Consider the following 22,006-nt stretch of genomic DNA (forward strand, 5'->3'; position numbering starts at 1 on the left):
GCCATTTATTTGTATTTTAAAGGAAGGATTTATGCCATAAAGTTAAAAGAGTTAGACACTTACAGCAAAAGAAAAAGAAAAAAATGAGCGAAAAATAGAACAAAAATATTCTTAAAATCACAATTTCATTATTCTTTTCTGATTCAGATATACAACCTGTCTAAGTTCAATATATGAAAGACAGGGAATATTCTGAAACATGAAATAATTATGGTAATAAATAAAATTAAAGTACTTATTAGAAACTGGTGTTATTTTGGAAACCACCTTCAAATCATATTGCATTCCTATAAAAATAGTGCTTTCTTCTAGAGATCACACAGTTCACTAATCATTATAGAAGACACAAACATGAGTAATGGGAGTTCTCAAAGAGTTTGCATTCCAAGAATTTGTTTCTCAATTATATACATAGAAAACTTTTTTTTTTCCTTTCTTGGTGATAGTTTCTTGGTGACCCTGCAACTTTCTAATGATTTTTTTCTTTATTTTGATGCCCAAAACGCTTAGTTTTCTCAGAGAAGTTACATTTTATGTCCATCATTTGAGAAAATCCTAAATTAGAATGCTACACAAATGACAGATTTGAAAAAAATTTTTTAAAAAGATGTCTATAGAAGACCAGAGATGAGAAAATTCTACACAACATAATAAAAAATAATACTAATGTTAAAAATTCAAAATTTGCAACAAGAGTAATAGAAGAAATGTTAAAGGTGTTAAAAGGACTTCTTTAAGCTGAAAAGAAAGGGCACTTATTAGCAAAACAAAACAAACAAAATACATATTTATATATGAAAGACCAAATCTCATTGGAGAGGTGAATATGTAGTAAAGGTAGTGGATTAATCATTTATAAAGCTACTATTAAGGTTAAAAGACAAAAGTAGTAAAACTAATTATAACTACAAATATTACTTAAGGGATACACAAGATAAAAAGATATAAAATGTGACATCAAAAACAAGCTGGCAGTGTGGAGGAGTTAAAAGCAGAGTTTGGGAATCCAATGACACTTAAGTCGTTCTCTATTTAAAATAGACTGTTATAGGCCTAAGCTGTTATATGTAAACCGGATTGTAACCACAAAACAAAATCCTATAGAAGCTACACAAAGATAAATAGGAATTAAAGCATACTACGAAAGAAAGCCAACAAATCAAAGATGGTTGCAAGAATAGAAAGGAACTATGACATAACCCGAAAACAATTAACTGAATACGTAAAAGTATACATCGATCAATAATTACTTTAGATATAAATTGACTAAATTCTCCAATCAAAAGACACAATGTGGCTGAGTGGATAAACACAGATGCAGGCACACACACACACACACACACACACACACACCAAGACCCATCTATACCCTAGCTACAAGAGATGTAAGGACACAAACTGAAAGTGGAGGAGTAGAAAAAGATAGTCCATGCAAATGGAAACCAAAAGGAAGCTGGGGTAACTATATTCACATAAGAGAAAATAGATTTTAAAACACAAACTGCAATTACAAACAATGAAGGACATTATGTAATGATAAAAGGGTCAATCCAACAAGGGAAGGTGACATTTGTAAATATTTGTGCACCCAACATATAAGAGAACATATGGAGAACCAACAAATATAAAGCAAATACTAACAGACCTAAAGGGTGAAATAGATAACAATACAATAATAGTAGAGGACCTTAACACCCCATTTACATCAATGGATGGATCATCTAGACAGAAAATCAGTAAGGAAACATTGGCCTTAAATAACCCATTAGTCAAGATGGATGTAACGGATATACACAGAACATTTCATCCAACAGAATATATATTTTTCTCACGTGCACATGTAACATTCTCCAGGATAGATATATTAGACCAGAAAACAAGTCGAAAGAAATTTAAGAGGATGAAATTCTTATTAAGTATATTTCCAACCACAATGATATGAAACTAGTATTATATATTATATATTATATATATATAATATATTATATATATAGTATTATATATTATAAGAAAACTGAAAAAAAAGCACAGATCTGTAGAGATTAAATAACATAATATTCACTATTCAGTATTAAGAAATCAAAGCAGAGATTTAAAAATACCTTGAGAACAACAAAATGGAAATACAAAATACCGAAATTTATGGTATACAGCAAAAGTAGTTTTAAAAAGAAGCTCATAAAGATAAATGCTTACTTCAATAAAAAGATAAACTTCAGACAAACAAACAAACAAACAAACAAAAAACACCTAACTTTATACCTCAAGGAACTAGAACAAGAACAAAGCCCAAAGAGCTTTTTTCTCAGAAGAGAAAAAAAATAGACACTAAAAATAGAAAAAAAAATCAGTGAAACTAAGAGCTGGATGAGAAATGAAAAAAGGAGGTGTTACAACTTGATGACACAGAAATACTAATGATCATAAAGACTACTATAAAAATTATATGCCAAAAAATTGACAACCTAGATGAATAAATTTGTAGAAACATACAATCTACCAAGCCTGGATCATGAAGAAATAGAAAATGTGAGCAGGTCAATTTCTACTAAAAAGGCTGAATGAGTAATCAAAAACCTCCTAACAAAAGTCCAGTACCAGACGTCCTCACTGAAAAGTCCACCAAAAATTCAAAGAAGATTTAATACCAATCTTTCTCAAACTCTTCTCCAAAAACTAAAGAGAGAATGCTTCCAAACTCATTTTACACCCGCATTATCCTTGGACAAGGACTTCATTAGAAAAGAAAATTATAGGCCAATATCCCTAAAGAATATAGATGCAAAAAACCTCATGGAAATATTAGCAAACCAAATTTAGCCATACATTAAAAAAGAATCACACACCATGATCGGTGGGATTTATTTCAGGAACGTCAGGATGGTTCAACATCTACAAATCAATTAGATGCACTACATTAACAAAATGAAAAATAAAAATCATATGGCCCTCTTAATAGATGCAGAAATAGCATTTGACAAAATTCCACTTTGATTTATGGTTAAAAACTCAACAAAGTAGACATGGAGGGAACATACCTCAACATAAAAAATGCCACATATGACAAAACCACAGCTAACATCACATTTGTTACAAGGTGGAAGAGGGTCAGTAATCTATCTTCCAGATTGAGAAGCCACTATATTATAAAAAACAAACAAACAAACAAACAACAACAAAAAAACAAAACCAAGCAAGCCACTCCATACCATTTACAGAGTTTTATTCAAGGTGACTTGCTGATGGGCAATTAAGTGAGCCGACAGATGATTCAGAGCGCTACCCAGCCATTTTCAGTTCCTATCTGGATCTTAATCCCCAGCCTTTATGGAATGAGGGGCATGGTGGTGAGATCACAGGGCAGTTCACTAAAGCTGCACCATCTGTGTGCGAGAGGGTAGCTCTACCAGTAACCTCATGGGGCAGCATCTGTGGGCCAGAGTGGAGAAAAGGACACAGGGTCTAAGATAGAGTCTGTGTGGTCAGGACTCCTACACTCCACCCCCAACATCTTTACGGCCACAATCGATTTCTCATTTTGTCATTGCCACAAGCCCCAGCCAAACCTACATCCAATTCACATCTCACATCTATTATTAATACCCTCAGGACCTGTACTTTTTTTCCTTGCCTTTGAGAAAGCCTCTTGTTGGTTAGCATGGCAATTCTATCAGCTTCCCATCTTTTTGTTGTTGTTTTGTTTTGTTTTAAAGAAATATAAGACTATTGGCCACGGTCTACCGGTATTTACAATAAAGTAAATAGTATACAGCTGGATAATATTCTGACTACAAACTTACTGTTTTTCCTGGTTTCTGCTGAACGAGTAACTCAAATACTGAGAAGATTAAGCTGACAATAAGGTATGTATTGGGGTAAAGAAAAAACATGAAGGTCAAGAGTTTAGATCACAGAGGTCTGTCCCCCCATTTATTTTTTAATTTATTTAAAATTTTTTTTAATGTTTATTTATTTTTGGGAGAGAGACAGAGACAGAGAGTGAGTGAGGGAAGGGCAGAGGGAGAGGGAGACACAGTATCCGAAACAGACTCCAGGCTCTAAACTGTCAGCACAGAGCCCAATGCGGGGCTTGAACCCACAAGCAGTGAAATCATGACCTGAGCTGAAGTTGGATGCTTAATACACTGAGCCATCCAGGTGCTCTTTGTCCCCCCCCATTTATTCCAGCAGGTGCTAAATTGCCAGCATCTCTCTCTGACCATCTGATTATGATCAGGTTTCCATGAACAAGTCTTCGACATTCCATGCATCATGACCTTCTTTTAGTCAGTGCAGCACAGGGATTTCAACTTCTTGAAAAGGAATGGCTGACTAGAAAGAACCTTTAAATGTCCATTTAACTAAGTTTTGCTTACCTACTTAAAACACACCAGGACTTGTCTAGTTTTCTCATTTACGTGGGGAGACTGTTGGTAGTGATAAAATTTTCCTTTCGGGGATCTTGCCAACAAACTTGCATTTGTGTGACTGTAGACATGATTTCCGATATGGCTGCTTTCAAATTGTCCAATTTTAATTGCTTACATCATATTTAAATTGCCCAATTAATTGAAAAATTTGAAAGGTTAAGGCTTCAGGAAAAATTTCAGTGTAAGTGATATATTTCTTAGGTTGCTGAAAATGATGGCGTCCCAGAAACATGGGATTATCCATGGTTATAAAATGATGTTTTTATTTTGGGGAATGTTAAAAGAAAAGAAAAAAAGAAAACCATTTATGTATGTATTTTAAGTATATACACACAAAACCCCCCCAAATAAACAAAAAACCCAAAATGGTCCTCAGGCATATAGGAGTTAAAGACAAATTCTGATTGAGTAACAACTATGAAGGTTTGTTCAATTTTTAGAAAAATATTTAGAAAAGGTGTTCTCTAAAGCAGGGGGAAAATACCTGGTCTCAAATATTATTTTCTGATAAAGGAAGCAACTACAGAAAGCTTTTATTTGTTCAAAGTGACCAGTGCTATAGATGCAAAAACCCCCAACAACTCCCCCAATACTATTTCAAAACAAACATATGTAACTTGATTTTTCATTTGAATGTTATCTATTCACACTAATAAATAAAAAAAACAATACCCAGATTACCTATATAATATATACATATACATATATACATATACATATATACATATATATGTATACATACATATGTATGTATATATATGTATATATATATATATATTCATACATAAAAAGCAACACAAACAATTACCGAACTTCATCCTCTGGACAAGAATGCCGAGTTAGTTTCTCTTCACAAAAAAGCAATTACAATCAGAGGACACTTCGTATTTGCCTCTTTCGCCACCGCCGTCTGCCTCATCTGAATCTTTCCACTTCGTGAGAAACATTAACTCTCCACTGCTGTCTGTGCACCAATTATTCGTTCAGGATCAAGACCTCTGGCAGAGCCTCTTGGTTTATCAGTAGCATCCCTTTTCTTCTTGGATTTGCTATCATCAGATTCACTGTCAGATAACGATTTTCTTTTTGCACCATCTTTTTCTTCACCAGCTTTTTGAGAATTAAGAAATGCTTCAATTAACTCTGAACAATCTAAATTTTCTTCAGGTTCCCAAGTACTGTCAGCATCTGTAAATCCCTTCCACTTCAGGAAATACCCCACCTTTCCATTCACTACACGTCAGTCGGTACTTTTTTCACCACGAATTCATCAGGCTCTACATTTTCTACTTTTTTTACTCTTTCCATTCTGCTTCTTCCCCATTTTTTTTTTTGCAATGTAGTTTTATTGGAGGCCATTTTTTTATTTCAGAGTTGAAGAGCTATTATTCACCGCCTCCAAGCTGCTTCAGGTCCCAGGTCTCAGCTTCCCATCTCAACCGAGGAATATGAGGGTCTTAACATCTTGTCTGATGGGCAATATAAGGTCTCCCACACTCCAATTAAACCAAAAAAGTCTGTAATTCCTTTACCATTTTAGGGACTGGGAAGGCTTGTATTTCAATCCATGACAGCCTTAGGCATCACTTATGTACCATCTGATCAGATAATGCCCAGAAACTTTACTGATCGGCCTGGACCATGGAACTTGTTGGTATTTACCTCCCAACAATGTGACTTTAAGTCACGTTACAGTCACTCCTGTAATGGCACAGCTGCTGAGACAGAAAGGATGAATCATCCCAAGTTATGCAACCTGAATTCATTTGCCATTGTAGTTTAGAGCGAGATCCTGTAGAACATCTACGCCCGGAATATACTAAGGAATGGGAGAAATATGCACTAGAAAACAGTGGGGAGGAAGCCTGGTGATCTGTAGGTAGAGACTAGTTCCTCAGACCTTAATAATTTGTCCCCTGCCACCATGAATAGACTTTATTTCTCCCTATGCACACACAGATAGCTGTGCATCCAGCCCTAGTTGTCTAGTAGGGCTACTTCCGTCTGTCAGTGCAAGACTAATAAATGGTTAATTCCACACGGGACCCCTGGTTGCCCCCAATTGCACGCACTAGAGGACAACATTGGGCCTAATCCCTATTCTCTAGGGTCTGGGGTATCTACCCTTGAAATTCCTCCATTAGTGGAAGAGTACTTTGGTGATACACCTGGGTTTTTTGAGCCTTCCTTCAAGGGAGTAAACTGCTTTCCTTTGGGCAACTCCTTCCATGGGTTTAGAAAGACCAGACTGGGTTGTCTGCTTATATTTTCTTTTGAGATCCAAGACAGCATTAGATCTTGCCACCACGGTTTACAAGAGACAGTGATGGGCCCCATCATCACCATTTTATCATCAGTAAAGTCATTTGTTTTTCAATTATTTCCCTCATTATGGATTCTCTCCATTTCAGTGAAGTTAGTCACCATAGTTCCCACTGTAACAATGGGCCCATTAACCATAGAGGCAAGATACTGAAGTCCTGTACCACGCCCCTGGGGCTCACTTTAAGATAGAGTCTTCCATACTAGAGGAAAACAATTCTTTGTCTAGGCTTCTAGAATTCGGAGTGCAAATGGCATGTTTCATTGCCATTTGTTTGTGTTTTTTTTTTTTTTATGTTTATTTATTTTTGAGCCAGACACAGAGCACGAGCTAGACACAGAGGAACAGAGAGAGAGGGAGATACAGACTCCAAAGCAGGCTACAGGTTCTGAGCTGTCAGCATAGAGCCCGACCCAGGGCTCAAACTCACGGACTGCGAGATCATGACCTGAGCCGAAGTCGGGCGCTCAACTGTCTGAGCCACCCAGGCGCCCCTCGTTCCTGTTGAAAGTATAATTTCTTTTAGTTCTTCCATAGAATTCCAGCGATACAGAGGGGAGAACACAGCCCCTTCACTAGGCCAGGTTATCTTGATGCTAGCATTTACCTAATCGATCAGATTAGCTAAGCACCTGCTATTCTCACCCATGCCTGGGGTATATAGTTTTTGTCACAAGGGAGGTCCAGCAGTGGCTGAGGCCGTTGTTAACATCTGAAATGCATTTAACATAATACCGTCTCCTGCAGTATCCAAGAATGGTAACACACAAGCAGCCACCTCTTCTCTGCCCTTTTGCTTAAAGTGCCTGTTAGCTCCACCAATTCAGCTACAGAATGTTCCCTCATTGTTTTCTGACTAATAGGAATTTCTTCTCAGTTATTCCCAGGCTCATGAGTGGGCTGGGTCTTTGTTTGAATCAAAATTCCTTCCTGGAAATCATTTTCTTCCTCTTGATAGGGAAAGAATCTGTTATAAGGTGGCCGACAGGACTCATAGGTGAATTCCAGCCCCTGCCTGGACTCCCCTTCCGGGTTCTTCTTCCCACCCTGCTTGCCTCTGGGGCCAAATTGCTACTAATGAGGAATGTAGAAGTAACAGACTATAAGTTGTCCCCTCTGCTATGCTCTGGGCTCAGACCTTTGGAGAATGATCTCCTCTGAGCCCACAGGTGTAAAATAAACCTCCTGCCTTCCAAGATCTCTGAGTGCTGCTTGGTTCTGCTGGGTGATCCAGACCAGTTTCTGTAACGCTCTATGATAATATCCTCATCAGAGGAGTCATTACCCCAGGGATCTCATGATTTCCGGTCCCAGTTCTCCTGAGATATAACAGTTCTCTCTCTAGTGTGTGGTAACCTGTGCCCATACACCTTACATGCCATAATTTCTAACCGTTCCTCCTGCTTTTGAATTCTTTTGGACATGAGGTCTGTATTAGAGGAACAGGCAGCTTGTATGTCCTTTCCAGAGCCAATGCTTCTTGGATCTGTTCCAATGCTCTCCTTACTCATAATTCCTTTTTTGTGGTGAATCTGAAGGCATGGGGGCAATGGCCAAGCTGTGGTTGCAATAGCTTGATCACTTTCCCTTCTCTACTGCCTTTTCCCTACTATTTTGAATAGACTATCTAACAATCCCTTAGGTGTTCGGGGGGGTGCCATACTGGTCCTAAATGCCCAGAAATCCTGACCAAGATTCCCCACATGGAGGTGGCTGGCCAATCTGGTTTTTCCCCTACATGTAAAAGGCTCCCAGACGACCCCGCCCCCCCCCCCCCCACTTGCTCACCCTGGGCATGATGAGGAGCTTTAGCCTGGCCTGGTCTTTTTATACATGCTTGTTTTTTTTTTTTTTCCAGTATCTTGCTAAGTATGTAAATTATTACAAGTTGGAGGAGGGCCAGACTGAGAAGATAGTTTGATACCAAAAAACCAAGCAAGCCATTCCATAATACTATGCAGAGTTATATTCAGGGTAACTTACTGATGGGGAAATCAGGCAGTTAGATGACCCACAGCAGCTACTCTCAGCCCCTATTCTCTATTGCTACCTGGGCCTTAACCTCCAGTCCTTAAGGAATTATGGCCATGGTAGTGAGGTCACAGGGTAGTTACGTGAGTCTGTGCCATCTGTGGGTCAGAGGATCTCCATTACTTATCTAAAATGGCATCATCCATGTACCAGAAGGAGAAAACAAGATGGAAGGCCAAAGGTGAACTCAGTGTTGTCGGCACTTCTACAATACTCAACAGGAAAAAGCTACAACCTTTTCCTCTCATACTAGGAGCAAGACAAGGGTACCTGCTCTCACCATTTTTATTCGGCATGGTACTAGAAGTCCTAACCAGGGCAATTATGCAAGAAGTAAAAGGCATCCAAATTGGAAAGGAAGAAGTAAAACTGTTACTATTTGCAGACGAAAAGCTGTTATACATAGGAAGCCCTAAAGACTCCAACAAAATGGTTAGAACTAATAAAAGAATTCAGTAACGTTGCAGGATAGAAAATCAATATGCAAAAATCTGTTGCATCTCTATACTGTAATGACAAAGTCAGAAAGAAAAATTAGTAAAACAAACTCTTATAATTGCATCAAAAAAGAAGAAAATACTTAGGAATAAATTCAACCAAGCAGGTAGAAGATCCATACACTAAAAACTGTACGTAATTAGTGAAAAACATAGAAGAAACAAATGAATGGAAATACATTTCATGATACAGCTTAGAAGAATCAATATGTTAAATTGTCCATCCTATCCAAAGGATGAATCTATAGATTCAGTGCAATCCCTACCAAAATTCCAGTGGCATTTTTCATAGAAATAGAACAGACAATTCTAAAGTTCATAAGACCCCAAATAACCAAAGCAATCTTTTAAAAAATGTTTTCAAGTTTATTTATTTTTGAAAGAGAGAGAGAGAGAGAGAGAGAGAGAGAGAGAGAGAGAGAGAGAGATATTAAAAACACAAGGCGGGAACTCAGAGAGAGAGGGAGACACAGAATCCTAACCAGTCAGCACAGAGCCCAATATGGGGCTCAAATCCATGAGCCACGAGATAATGACCTGTGCCAAACTACATTATAAAGCTATAGTAACCAAAACAATATTGTAATGACATAAAAACAGACATATAGATTTGTGGAACAGAATAGAGAGCCTACAAATAAATTCACACATATATGGTCAATTAATACATAATAAACGAGCAAAAAATATGCAATGGGGAAAGGACAGTGTCTTCAATAAATGGTGTTGGAAAACTGGACAGCCACATGCAAAAGAATGAAATTGGACTGCTTTCTTACAGCATACACAAAAATTAACTCAAAATGAATTTAAAAGATGAACATAAGACCTGAAACTACAAAACTTCTAGAAAAAAACATAGGCAGTATCTTTCTTGACATAGGTCTTGGCAATTATTTTTTTTTTTTGACTCTGACACAAAGATAAAAGCAACAAATGCAAAAATAAACAAGTGAGACTACATCAAACTATAAAGCAACTGCACAGCAAAGGAAACCATGACAAAATGAAAAGGTAACCTATGGAATGGGAGAAAATATTTTCAAGTCCTATGTCTGATAAGGAGTTAATATTCAAAATACATGAAGAACTCATACAACTCAATAGCAAAGAAAAAGCCAAACAATCCAATTAAAAAATGGGCAGAGCATATTTAAAAGTTGCCAGGAGAGTCCATCTTGAAAATTCTCATCACACACACACAAAACAGCTGCAAGTTATTATGGTGATGGATGGTGACTAGACTTAATAGTGGTCATCATTTCCCAGTGGACACAAGTGTCAAATCATTATACTGTACACCTAAAACTAATATAATGTGTTTTAGTGATACTAATTTTTTAAGTGGGCAGACAACCTGAATATTTTCCCAAATATGATATACAGGTGGCCAATATACAGGTGGCCAAGATGTACAACATCACTAATCATCAGGGAAATACCAATCAAAACCACAATGGGCTATCACCTCACACCTCTTAGAATGAATGTTATCAAAAAGACCAGAAATAAGTTTTGGTGAGAATGTAAACAAAAGGAACCCCTTTATGCTGTTGGTGTGAATGTAAGATTGGTACAGCTTCTATGTAAAACAGGATAAAGTTTCCTCTAAAAGCTAAAATTAAATCTATCAGATGATCCAGCAATTCTACTTCTGGATATTTATCAAAAAAAAAAAAAAAAACCAAAAAACAAAAAACAAAAAACAAAAACATTCATTTGAAAATATAAATGTACATTTGAAAAAAAAAATATATATATATATATATTCACTGCAACATTATTGACAAAGGCCAAGATACGGTAACATCTTAAGTATCTATCAACGGATGAATGGATAAAGAAAATGTAATATATATATATATATATATATGCAATAAAATAATATACTGAAATATTAGGCATGAAAAAAGAATGAACATTTGCCATTTGTAACATATATATGTATATATATATGTATATATGTGTTTATATATATGTGTGTGCATATATATATTTATATGTGTATATATGTACATATATACGCACACACAATAACACAATATACTTAAATATTTGTCGGTCATGAAAAAAGAATGGACTCTTGCCATTTGTAACATATATGTGTGTGTGTGTGTGTGTGTGTGTGTGTGTGTGTGTGTACACACACATACAATAATACAATATACTGAAATATTTTTCAGTCTTGAAAAAAGAATGAAATCTTGCCATTTGTAACAGCACAGATGGACCTAGGCGGTAGTAGGAGAGTTATCTGACGTCTATACTGTATATAGTTTACTTACTACATCTTGATGGCAGTTAAAATTATTTTTCACGTATGCATATTCAATGGCGTGTCAGAGAAAATTATCTTTGGTTCTATTCTCTGATTCCCCCCAAATATCAACAATTAATGTACCTTTTGATATTCAAGTCAGTGTGAACAATCTCCTTTTCCAGCTTAGTGTTGGCAGTGGAACTGAAAATGACTCCTTAAATACAGAAAGCACTGCAATCTCTCTCTCTGGACCATGTATCCTGGGTTGAGAGGAATAAAAGCAGTCTAGGAGCTCCATGTCTATGCCTGTGTGGGAAGTGCACAGTGCTGGGAAGGGGATTTACCGGTCTGCAAAGCTCGTTTCACAAAAGTCCAGGTATCAGCACTGCATGTGTTTGCACATAAAAAAATTACTCAGAGTGACTTCACTGCCAGGCTTTTGCTCACCAGTTTTTCCCATGCGACTTTCATCTTGGGTGCTCATTGTCCCACGATTGCAAGATAGTTGCTGTACCCCCAGGGATTATGCATATGTGTAAATCCAGAAGGTGGGAAACCAAAACGACGAAGCATTGGCACCTATATAGAGATATCAAAAAGGCTCTAGTGGTGTTTCTTTTATAGCTCACTGGCTAGAAGTGTGCCACAACAGCAACAGGGAGGCTGGGAAATCTAGCTTCTTAAGTGAGTATGTGGCTAAAATGAGCAAAGTTAGAATTCTAATAGGACCAACAAAGCGGGAGGTTGTTATTGAGTGAGCAACCACTGGTGTCTGTCTATTTCTTAAATGCTATCTAAAATGCACTTCTTGTGTTAAACCCCATACACTCTTACACTTTCAGGAACTTAGAATTCTTCTCTAAAAAAAATAAAGTGATACATAATTTCTTTCGGTAATTAGGAAACATGACACAGTTCTGAATTAATGCATTAGTTTTTCTCCAAAAGAAACAAATTCTTCAGCACTAGGCTCACTATTTTTGTCTATGTGCAGCTAATTGTAGGAAATTATTTAAAAATGTATCTACAACTATTTGTGCAATTATTATTGTTCTATCAATTAGAGAGGGCTATTGGATAAGACAAATTGACAAAATATATTCTGCTATGGACAAATTGTTTCCTTTTGCAGATTTTGTGGACCATAAATTAAATATTTTAACTGCTTGGCTATCAATAAGCAAAATATTGCTTTTGGGAAAAAAAGTCATTCTCAACATTTTTTTATTTTATTTTATTTTTGGGACAGAGAGAGACAGAGCATGAACGGGGGAGGGGCAGAGAGAGAGGGAGACACAGAATCGGAAACAGGCTCCAGGCTCTGAGCCATCGGCCCAGAGCCTGACGCAGGGCTCGAACTCACGGACCGCAAGATCGTGACCTGGCTGAAGTCGGACGCCCAACCGACTGCGCCACCCAGGCGCCCCAAAAAAGTCATTCTCAAGTAGAGTTTCATATGGAATTATGCAAAATTATTTCAATATTTGAAATTCATAAAACTTCTGGGGTGCCTGGGTGGCTCAGTCGGTTAAGCGGCCGACTTCGGCTCAGGTCATGATCTCGCTGCCCGTGAGTTCGAGCCCCACATGAGACTCTGTGCTGACAGCTCAGAGCCCGGAGCCTGCTTCAGATTCTGTGTCTCCCTCTCTCTGACCCTCCCCCATTCATGCTCTGTCTCTCTCTGTCTCAAAAAAAAAAAATAAACGTTAAAAAAATTTTTTTAAAAATAAATAAAAAAAAGAAATGCATAAAACTTTTAAAGATGCTTTACATCTTTTATCCAAATATATAGTGATCTTCTACAAGCAATTCTTTGTTCATTGTTAAAATAAAATAAAATTGAAAAGGTTAAATAGGAACAAAGTTGCTGATGACTTTAATTACATCATGCACACTGGAGAAACTATGTTGAAAGCCTTGTTCAATTACATCCTAAGAAACTCACTGAGGCCTTCCCCTGAGTACATTTTTATAGCTGATTGATTTCTGCTATAAGATGTGAAGGAAAGGTCTTTTTAGAGAATCAGAGCTATTGTGGGTCAGGACTTGTGCATTAATGACAATTGTTTCCTGGACAGCATGTCACTGTATCTCATTTAGAGACACTATTTTCAGCTGGGACAGTCATTTCTAAGGATAAAATGTTGGTTATTTTCACGTCTAACTTACTTCCTTTTTTTTTTTTTAACTTACTTTCTTTTAAGTTGTCATCCCACATTTTCTAAAAGTATATTTTTCTTAATAAGAATACTTAAAAAACTTTCTTTAAATGCCTGAAAAATGTAATTTAGCGATATATAATATGTAGAATTCACATTTTGTATAGTTAATGTGGACTAAAAATTCTTTCAAACAATATTTTTTTACTGTTTCAGTTAAGACTATTTCAAACCCTTGTGATGGCACACTATGCAATTTTGGAAATTCTTTTTAATCTTAAAAAAAAAAGTGGGGACATGGGGAACCTGGGTGGCTTAGTTGGTTAAGTGTCTGACTTCAGCTCAGGTCATGATCTTACAGTTTGTGAGTTCAAGCCCTGCATTGGGCTCTGTGCCAACAGCTCAGAGCCTGGAGCCTGCTTTGGATTCTGTGTCTCCCTGCCTCTCTGACCCTCCCGCCACTCGCACTCTGTCTCTCTCTCAAAAATAAATAAACATTTTTTTTTTAAAAGGGGAGGGACACAGGAAATTGACTACCTACCTATATCTTTCCAAGGACTGGGCTAAGAACATTGCATGAAGTTTCTCATTGGATTTAGTTGTTATTCTAAATTTCTATGCAAGTACACAGGGGCATATAATTTAAGTCACTCGACCAATTGATTATGATATTACGTAACATCCTAGGATTTGATCATGAAGTATCCTTAAATCATTCTGGAATAAACCTTAGTATTTTAGAAAAATAACAGTTAAGGGGTGCCTGGGTGGCGCAGTCGGTTGGGCGTCCGACTTCAGCCAGGTCACGATCTCGCAGTCCGTGAGTTCGAGCCCCGCGTCAGGCTCTGGGCTGATGGCTCAGAGCCTGGAGCCTGTTTCCGATTCTGTGTCTCCCTCTCTCTCTGCCCCTCCCCCGTTCATGCTCTGTCTCTCTCTGTCCCAAAAATAAATAAATGTTGAAAAAAAAAATTAAAAAAAAAAAAAAAAAAAGAAAAATAACAGTTAAGAATTACTGCACTATACTATATTAATTACAGTATAACATCACTGTCCTCTTACCTGTGGAATGTCTGTTATCAGTGCAGAAGTGTTTGAGAAAGATTTCAAGCCCAATGTCTACCCTTTTTTTAGCAACATGTAGCAGAAACCCTTTGATATCTAAAATGCTGTAAAAGTGTTCAAAAGAAAAGAATATCTAGTATGCTCCTTGTATATAATTAAAAGGTAGGCTTTTTTAGTCTCATTTTTTATGTACCTGCAAATTAAACATAGAATTTAACAACAGAAATGTTCTGAAATGTTATATTTTTCTTTGAAATATTCATTATTTATTGGGTAAAAATATATGAAGGCTGTGTGAAAATTGACTCAACTCGAAATATAAGTACATCTATATTAAACCAGATAACTCTTCTAATAGTCTTTGTTAGGAGTGGTAAAAACTCATATGAGAATCATTCATACATTGATGCCATTCTTGACTATTGCTGATTTTTTATTTTAAAAAATAAAATATTTTTATTTATATTTTTAAGCTTCTTTATTTGTATTGAGAGAGAGAAAGAGAGATCATATGGAGGAGGGACAGAGAGAATGGGAGAGAGAGAATCCCAAGCAGTCTCCGTGCTGACAGCACAGAGCCCAATGCAGGGCTCGAACCTATGAACCATGAGCTTATAACCTGAGCCAAAAGCAAGAGTTGGATGCCTACCTGACGGGGTCCCCCAGACCTCTCAAGAACTTGCTTATCTGATACTTATTTTAGTTCACATTGTATTATTTTTTATCATCTCCTGATTTTTAGTTTTTACCTCATTTTATTATATATTTATTTTATAATTATAATGCATATAATACAAGGATCTACTTGCATGTATATATTCTGCATTTACCTAGCTCTGAACATATTCTTCATTATTTTCTTCATAAATTATAATAACTAAGGGGTTAACAGTATGCCCAAGATCTATTATTGTCCCATATACTTATGGGTTGGAGCACACCAGGGGAAGAAAGAAGACAAATAACCTGGTGGAATTCTCTTGAAAACATGATCATGACAATACTCTTAGCATTCAAATGGTATTAGTTACTGGGAATGTGTTAGCATCTTTTCTGTTGGATGTACCTCATCTAAGATAGTGGTAAACAAACCTGAGATGCATAAACTTATGAAGCAGGGTCCCTTAAAAAATGTTTTGTATGCCATGTAATTATGTGAGTATCAGGGGATATTACAACCAAACATAGCTTTCTTCTGTGTTAGTTATGTGGCTGTGTCCATTACTTCTTGATAATCCCACATGTTACTCTGATTCAGAATGAATCTAATACAACTAGAAAGGATTTAGGAACCTCTGGAATATCCTGGATCTCTGTCTTCATCTGTGCCTCATGACTATCTTTAAACTATGAGTAAAATGTGAAACTCATTTCTTACTGGACATTTGGCTACATTCAAAATCAATGTATGTTTAGTCACATTTTTATTAACAAATTATTTATCAATGGGGCCATGAGCTTTTATGTGGTTTTTAGATTATGCTGCTGTAACATGATCCTATAATGCATTCCTATTTTGACATCACATAACACGATATCATTGTTTAGGACAGAAAAAGGAGAGGAAAGAGAGCAGAATACCTATTTTTCCTGAAAAAAAAAACCAAAACATTTTATATGTTTTTGTCTTCACTCTCAGTTAATTTCTCTAACATAAGACAATATTTGAAGAGTGAAGAAATTTCCAACTACAAAAAAATGTCAGTTCTAGACACGGTAGTTCCACCAATGTAATATATGACAACTTACGTGACAATCAAATTCAAATAAAATATGGAAACATCCAATGAATATTTACCCTTTTTGGCAAAGACTTAAAACTAATATGTAATTAATTTAAAAAATACACTTGAAAATCTCATTTGATACTCCACATTTGTTTTAAGCATAGAGTAATTGTTGCAGGGATATGCAAAGATAAACTTTTTACTGGTATGGGTATAAATGATGGATAATCAAAATATTAAGGAAAACAGTTATTTTATCTTCAATGATTCAGTTACCTCATTTTAGAAAAAGTGAGGACACTTTAAAATGTGCTAAAATAACAATTCCGATGTACGAGAGTACACAGAGATAAAAATATTGGTTTCTGTTTTATTTTAGCACACATCTGCACATAAATTGCACATAGATGCACTAACCTGTTTTAGGGTCTACGGAGAAGTAGGGCTGTCCCTGGAGAATACTATAAACCACCCGCGCACTGTTTCCATAGGTAGGGTCATCTGCATCAGTAGCTGTCACCTGTAGAACAGAGGTACCTGTGAATTCAGGAAAACAAATTTTAGTGTGTGGTAACATTTAGCACATGCTCTGTACACAGAAAAAGGTTATTCTTCAATACCTATGGAATGCTATAATAGACGTATCCTACTAAATTTAATTCTTGGATTTATCTATCAAACCTGTCCCTTGCTTTTTTCCCATGACCACAACTGGACCAAATGAGAGGACAACATAGAATATTTGGTCTCCAATATTTTAATATAGTTCTTTCTGTGCTGTCAACACTGTGGAGAGCTTCCTCTGACACTCAACATAATCGGGGTTGGGTTGGGTTGATGATCAAGGATCAAGCGGGTACTCAATGATGGGGTAAAGTTAAAGGTATGGTGAGGACATATGTTGCATGTTACATGATGATTCAGGAAATGGGAGGTGGGATGGTTTATGATTAGGTTGGAATGTGGGTGAGTTGACATTAAATTATCAATGGCATCAAAACAGCACATTCAAACCATTTTCATTCATTTATGCCCTTTTCATTTCTTACACAGACTATTAATGAGTCTCCTGACTGGTCTCCAAGGCTCAGTTTTCATTCCTTTAGATTCTTATAAACAGTACCAACATAATCATCTTTCTACAATGAGTATCAAAATATGCCTATTTTGCTGTTTTTTTTTAAATTAAAGTGTACTTTAAAGTGTACTTTAAAGTGTAACTTTAAAATACTGTATTTTGAGGTAGTAAAATTAGTGGATGAATTATGCTGGTTTCTTTTATGTTTATTAAAATACTGTTTGCATAATTAGATACATTTATATCATATTTTAGTTATTCCCAAATGAAAACTGATCTAGGAATAACAAGACAACCATCTATTAAGGGCTATGTAACATCACTGTAAAATTAGTGGGTGAAGAGCTCTCATTTATTCATAAAATGTACTTGATGAATCATCTAATAGTGCATACTTGATATTTTATTCTGCTTAACTGGAAAAGATTCCACTAAAAATTCGTGTTATGTAGCAAACAAAATATTTCCACAATCAAGTAAGCCTGTGTGCAATCCTGCATTCATTTTGGTCCCTGACTATGGAGGCACTGACAATTTTCAGTCTTTAATTTTAGTAATGACTTCAGTTATTTAGGTATGGCACTTACTAAGGGTCAAATATCTGTTTAACGACAAAGATTTTACTTCCAAGTGGAAATGCAGATGCAACTTTAAGCAAAGCTTGTTCTTCAAGGGATACTAGAAAACTTAATAGAATTAGTCTGCCGTGTTCACCTGAGAATCCTTATTAGCAGATTATAAATGTATACGGACTTTTAACAATATGTTAGGATTCTGGCCTCTAAGTAGCATTTTGACATTGAGATTATAAGTGGAAATATGGTAAGTAGCTACGCATACTCAGAAGAGGAGGACTGTGCGATGTCTAAAAGTAATCTCTAAGAATGAAAACACACAGTGGTGACACTAAATGCGGCAAGAACACTCAGAAACTAGGTCACTTGTACACCGCAGGTGGAAGTGTACATTTAGCAGATTTCTATAAAACCAAACACACATTTACCACACAACCCAGCAAATTGTACTCTTGGGCATTGATGCTAAAGTAATGAAAATGTCTGTTCACCTAAAACCGTGTTTGCAAATATTCATATATATTCGCAACAACATTATTTGTAGTAGCCACAAACTGGAAACATCCCAGATGAACTCTACTGGGAAAAACAGCTAAAGAATTACTGTGCATTCATAGTATGGAATACTACTCAGCAATAAAAATAAACACCCTGTTGATATGCAACAAGTTGGATGAATCTTTAGGGGATTATACCTGGTGGGGGAAAAAAAAAAAACAATCCCAAAAGGTGACATATTGTAAGATTCTGTTCATTTCACATTCTTGAGTTGATGAAATTTTAGAAACTGATAACGGATTAGTAGTTGCCAGTTTCAAGGAGAAGAGATGGAAGTAAGTGACATTGGCGTATAAAACAGCAACAGGACAGATCCTCATAATGTTGGAACTGTTCAGTATTTTGATGATGGTGTGGCTACATAAACATACAAAGGTGATAAATTACATAGAACTAAACATTCATCCAAGTAAAACTGGGGGAAATCTAAATAAGATTTGAAGATCAAATAACTTCAACTACCTGGATATGATATTTTGTATAGTTTTTCAAGATGATAATTTTGTATGTTACATCACTGAAAAAAACTGAGTTAAGGATACAAAGGATCTGTCCATATCGTGTCTTTTTGTTTTTAATTTTTTAATGTTTATTTATTTTTGAGAGAGAGAGAGAGAGACAGAGAGAGAGAGAGGAGGGGTAGAGAGAGACGGAGACACAGAAATAGAAGCAGGCTCCAGGCTCCGAGCTGTCAGCACAGAGCTCAATGCGGGGCTCTAACCAATGGACCATGAGATCATGACCTGAGCGGAAGTTGGACCCTCAACCGACTGAGCCCCCAGGAGCCCCTGACCATATCATTTCTAATGGCTGCATGTGAATCCATAAATCTCACAATTAAAAGTTCAAATGAAAGACAAAACTATTCCCTTGCTTCAATGATATTCCACTCTTAGAAGGCCTTGTTTAAGCTTGTGTGGGCACCATGATTTTCCTCATTGCAGCACTGCACGTCCTAGCTCCATTACACTTAGAGGAGTGAGTTTGTTCACTGCCTCTTTCACTCCTAGTTCTAATTATTAGTATGATGTTTATAGAGTGTTAATGAGTTTTTCTGTGATGTCACAAAATTCGTTGAATACTTCATATTTATCTCTCCAACCTGTTCAGAGAATATCAATCTCCAAATAAATAAGTCTACAAATAAAAGTAGGTTTAGGAGCCATTTTTGTTGGAGCCACACTGAAAAAAAAAATTGAAATACGTAGTAAGTGCCCAGACAAGCTCTGTAAAAAGCCCACGATGTGGCTAACGTGTTATAAAATTATATCAGTCAAATCTTTGATCTGATAGGAAAAAGGCTGATGGCACCTGGCAGATAGGGGTTACTGAGATTCAGATAGGAGAGAAGAGTATAGATAGAAAGTATTAGAATAATAGTCATCTTTGGGGCACCTGGGTGGTTCAGTTGTTTAAGCGTCCAATTTTGGCTCAGGTCATGATCTCTGCAGTTGGTGGGTTCGAGCCCCACATCGGGCTCCGTGCAAACAGCTCAGGGCCTGAAGCCTGCTTCGGATTCTGTGTCTTACTCTCTCTCTGCCCTTCCCTAGCTCGTGCTCTGTCTCGCTCTCTCTGTCTTTCAAAAATAAATAAACATTAAAAGAATTTAAAAAAATAGTCATCTTTTAAGCAGCCACATTTATAAAATCCTCAGATTTTAAAATTTGCTCTGGCCTTGCAATAGTTATTCAGGTTTTAAACAGTTTTTAATGTCTTAAAAACAGCCCCCAGTCAACCATTCCATAGAGAAATCTGATAAAGACAAATTGTGCAAGATCACAGCTCATTTGTGGTAATAGGCTAGGTCACCACATGACAAAAAAAAAAAAAGAAAAAAAAAGAAAAAAAGAAAAAAAATTCTTCTGCTTGGCTTAAAGTGTCTATAAAAGTTCAGTCTTGTTACATGAAAGCTGAAAGGCATGAATGGAGTGACAAGTGAAATAAAGAACAATAAGAAAAGGAGAAAGAAAAGAAAGAAAGGTAGCCTGCTGGTATTATGTAAGTGATGGTTTAAAGTAGCACCAAGAAATGAGCAGAGAAGGGATCCTGGGAAGAAAAAGCAAATATAATAACCTTATATCCTGGTCAAAATGTATGGTCATTAACAGTTGTACACATCTCTACAGAGTAGGTCTCATAGGTGTTGGGCAATTCTAATGTGCCTGAAGCAAGGGAGAGGAAATTACCTGTATCACTCTACTTTGGTGGCATCTGAAGGTATGAGGACACCACTCTTCATACACAGATTGGTGGCTGAAGGGAACACACGTATATGTACAGCATATAGCCCAACCAAAAATCAGCCTGCCCCTGATGCAGTAAGGGTCAAAATAAATAGCAAGGATGGAAAATAAGTCCCTTGCCCAATTGCTCAAGGATTTCTTACAAGGAGAATTGGTAGGGAAGTTTCAGGCCCAAAGAAAAATATATACATATCTTACTTTCTTACGTATCTGAAACCTAGATGGCGACATTTTAAGAACCATTAAGTGCTTTTGGGAGTTCTTTCACATTAGGAAAAAAAACACTTTTTTTTTCATTAAAAAATAGATAACCTAAAAAATAGAACCCTTCAGGGTGTCTGTTATGAGTTGAATTGGTTCCCTTCAACGTTCATGTGTTGAAGTTCTAGACTCCAGGACATCATGGCCATCTTATTTGGAAATAGGGTCACTGTAGGCATAATTAATTAAGATAAAGTCCTACTACTCTAATACGACTGGTGTCCTTATAAAAATGGGGAATGTGGAAACACACACACGCACGCACACAGAGTACTTTACATGAAGATGAAGACAGATATTGGGGTGATTCTTAAACAAGCACTGAAAGGAAAAATTTCCAGCAAAGCACTAGAAGCTGAAGGGGAGGCTTGGGACAAATCTCTTTCCAGTACTTTAGGAGGAAACATGACCCCACTAACACTTTAGTCCTCAGACTTCTAGTTTTGAGAACCAGGGAAACAAAATTTGTTTTGTTGTTTAAGTCGCTTGGCTTGCCAGTACTTTCTTACAGGAGCCTTAGCAAACTAATAAAATGTGTTACAGTGGCAGTGGGAAGAAATTACATTTATTCTCAGGATTTACAGGTGTTCTTTAACTGAATCTGTCAAAGAATCTAAAGTTACAAGTCACAGATGCGTGCGCGCACGTGCGCGCGCACACACACACACACACACACACACACACACACACAAAGATGGTAATTCCCTATGCTATGTGACACCAGCTATATCATAAATGAGATACAATAAAAGTTATTCTCACAAGTTGATAAAATTAGGTAGAAATTAATGGTGTCTGATTT

General features: G+C 36.6%; 1 protein-coding gene and 1 pseudogene across 7 annotated transcripts in view; both read right to left on the reverse strand.

The window, feature by feature from the left end:
• CDH18 (cadherin 18) overlaps positions 1-22,006 on the reverse strand; it is a 1,008,661-nt gene that overhangs the window by 211,424 nt on the left and 775,231 nt on the right. For all 7 annotated transcript variants that reach the window (XR_009257849.1, XM_058716179.1, XM_058716186.1 and 4 more), the window contains one exon: positions 16,907-17,026. Coding sequence is in view for 6 of the 7 variants with exons in the window: in XM_058716179.1 (XP_058572162.1) it covers positions 16,907-17,026 (120 nt within the window). In the remaining variant the exon portion in view is untranslated. The remainder of the gene's footprint in view (positions 1-16,906; positions 17,027-22,006) is intronic.
• LOC131504189 (chromobox protein homolog 3-like) lies at positions 5,235-6,919 on the reverse strand (annotated as a pseudogene).

This window comes from Neofelis nebulosa, chromosome 1 (assembly GCF_028018385.1).
Source record: "Neofelis nebulosa isolate mNeoNeb1 chromosome 1, mNeoNeb1.pri, whole genome shotgun sequence".
In the NCBI taxonomy this organism is placed as follows: Eukaryota; Metazoa; Chordata; class Mammalia; order Carnivora; family Felidae; genus Neofelis; species Neofelis nebulosa.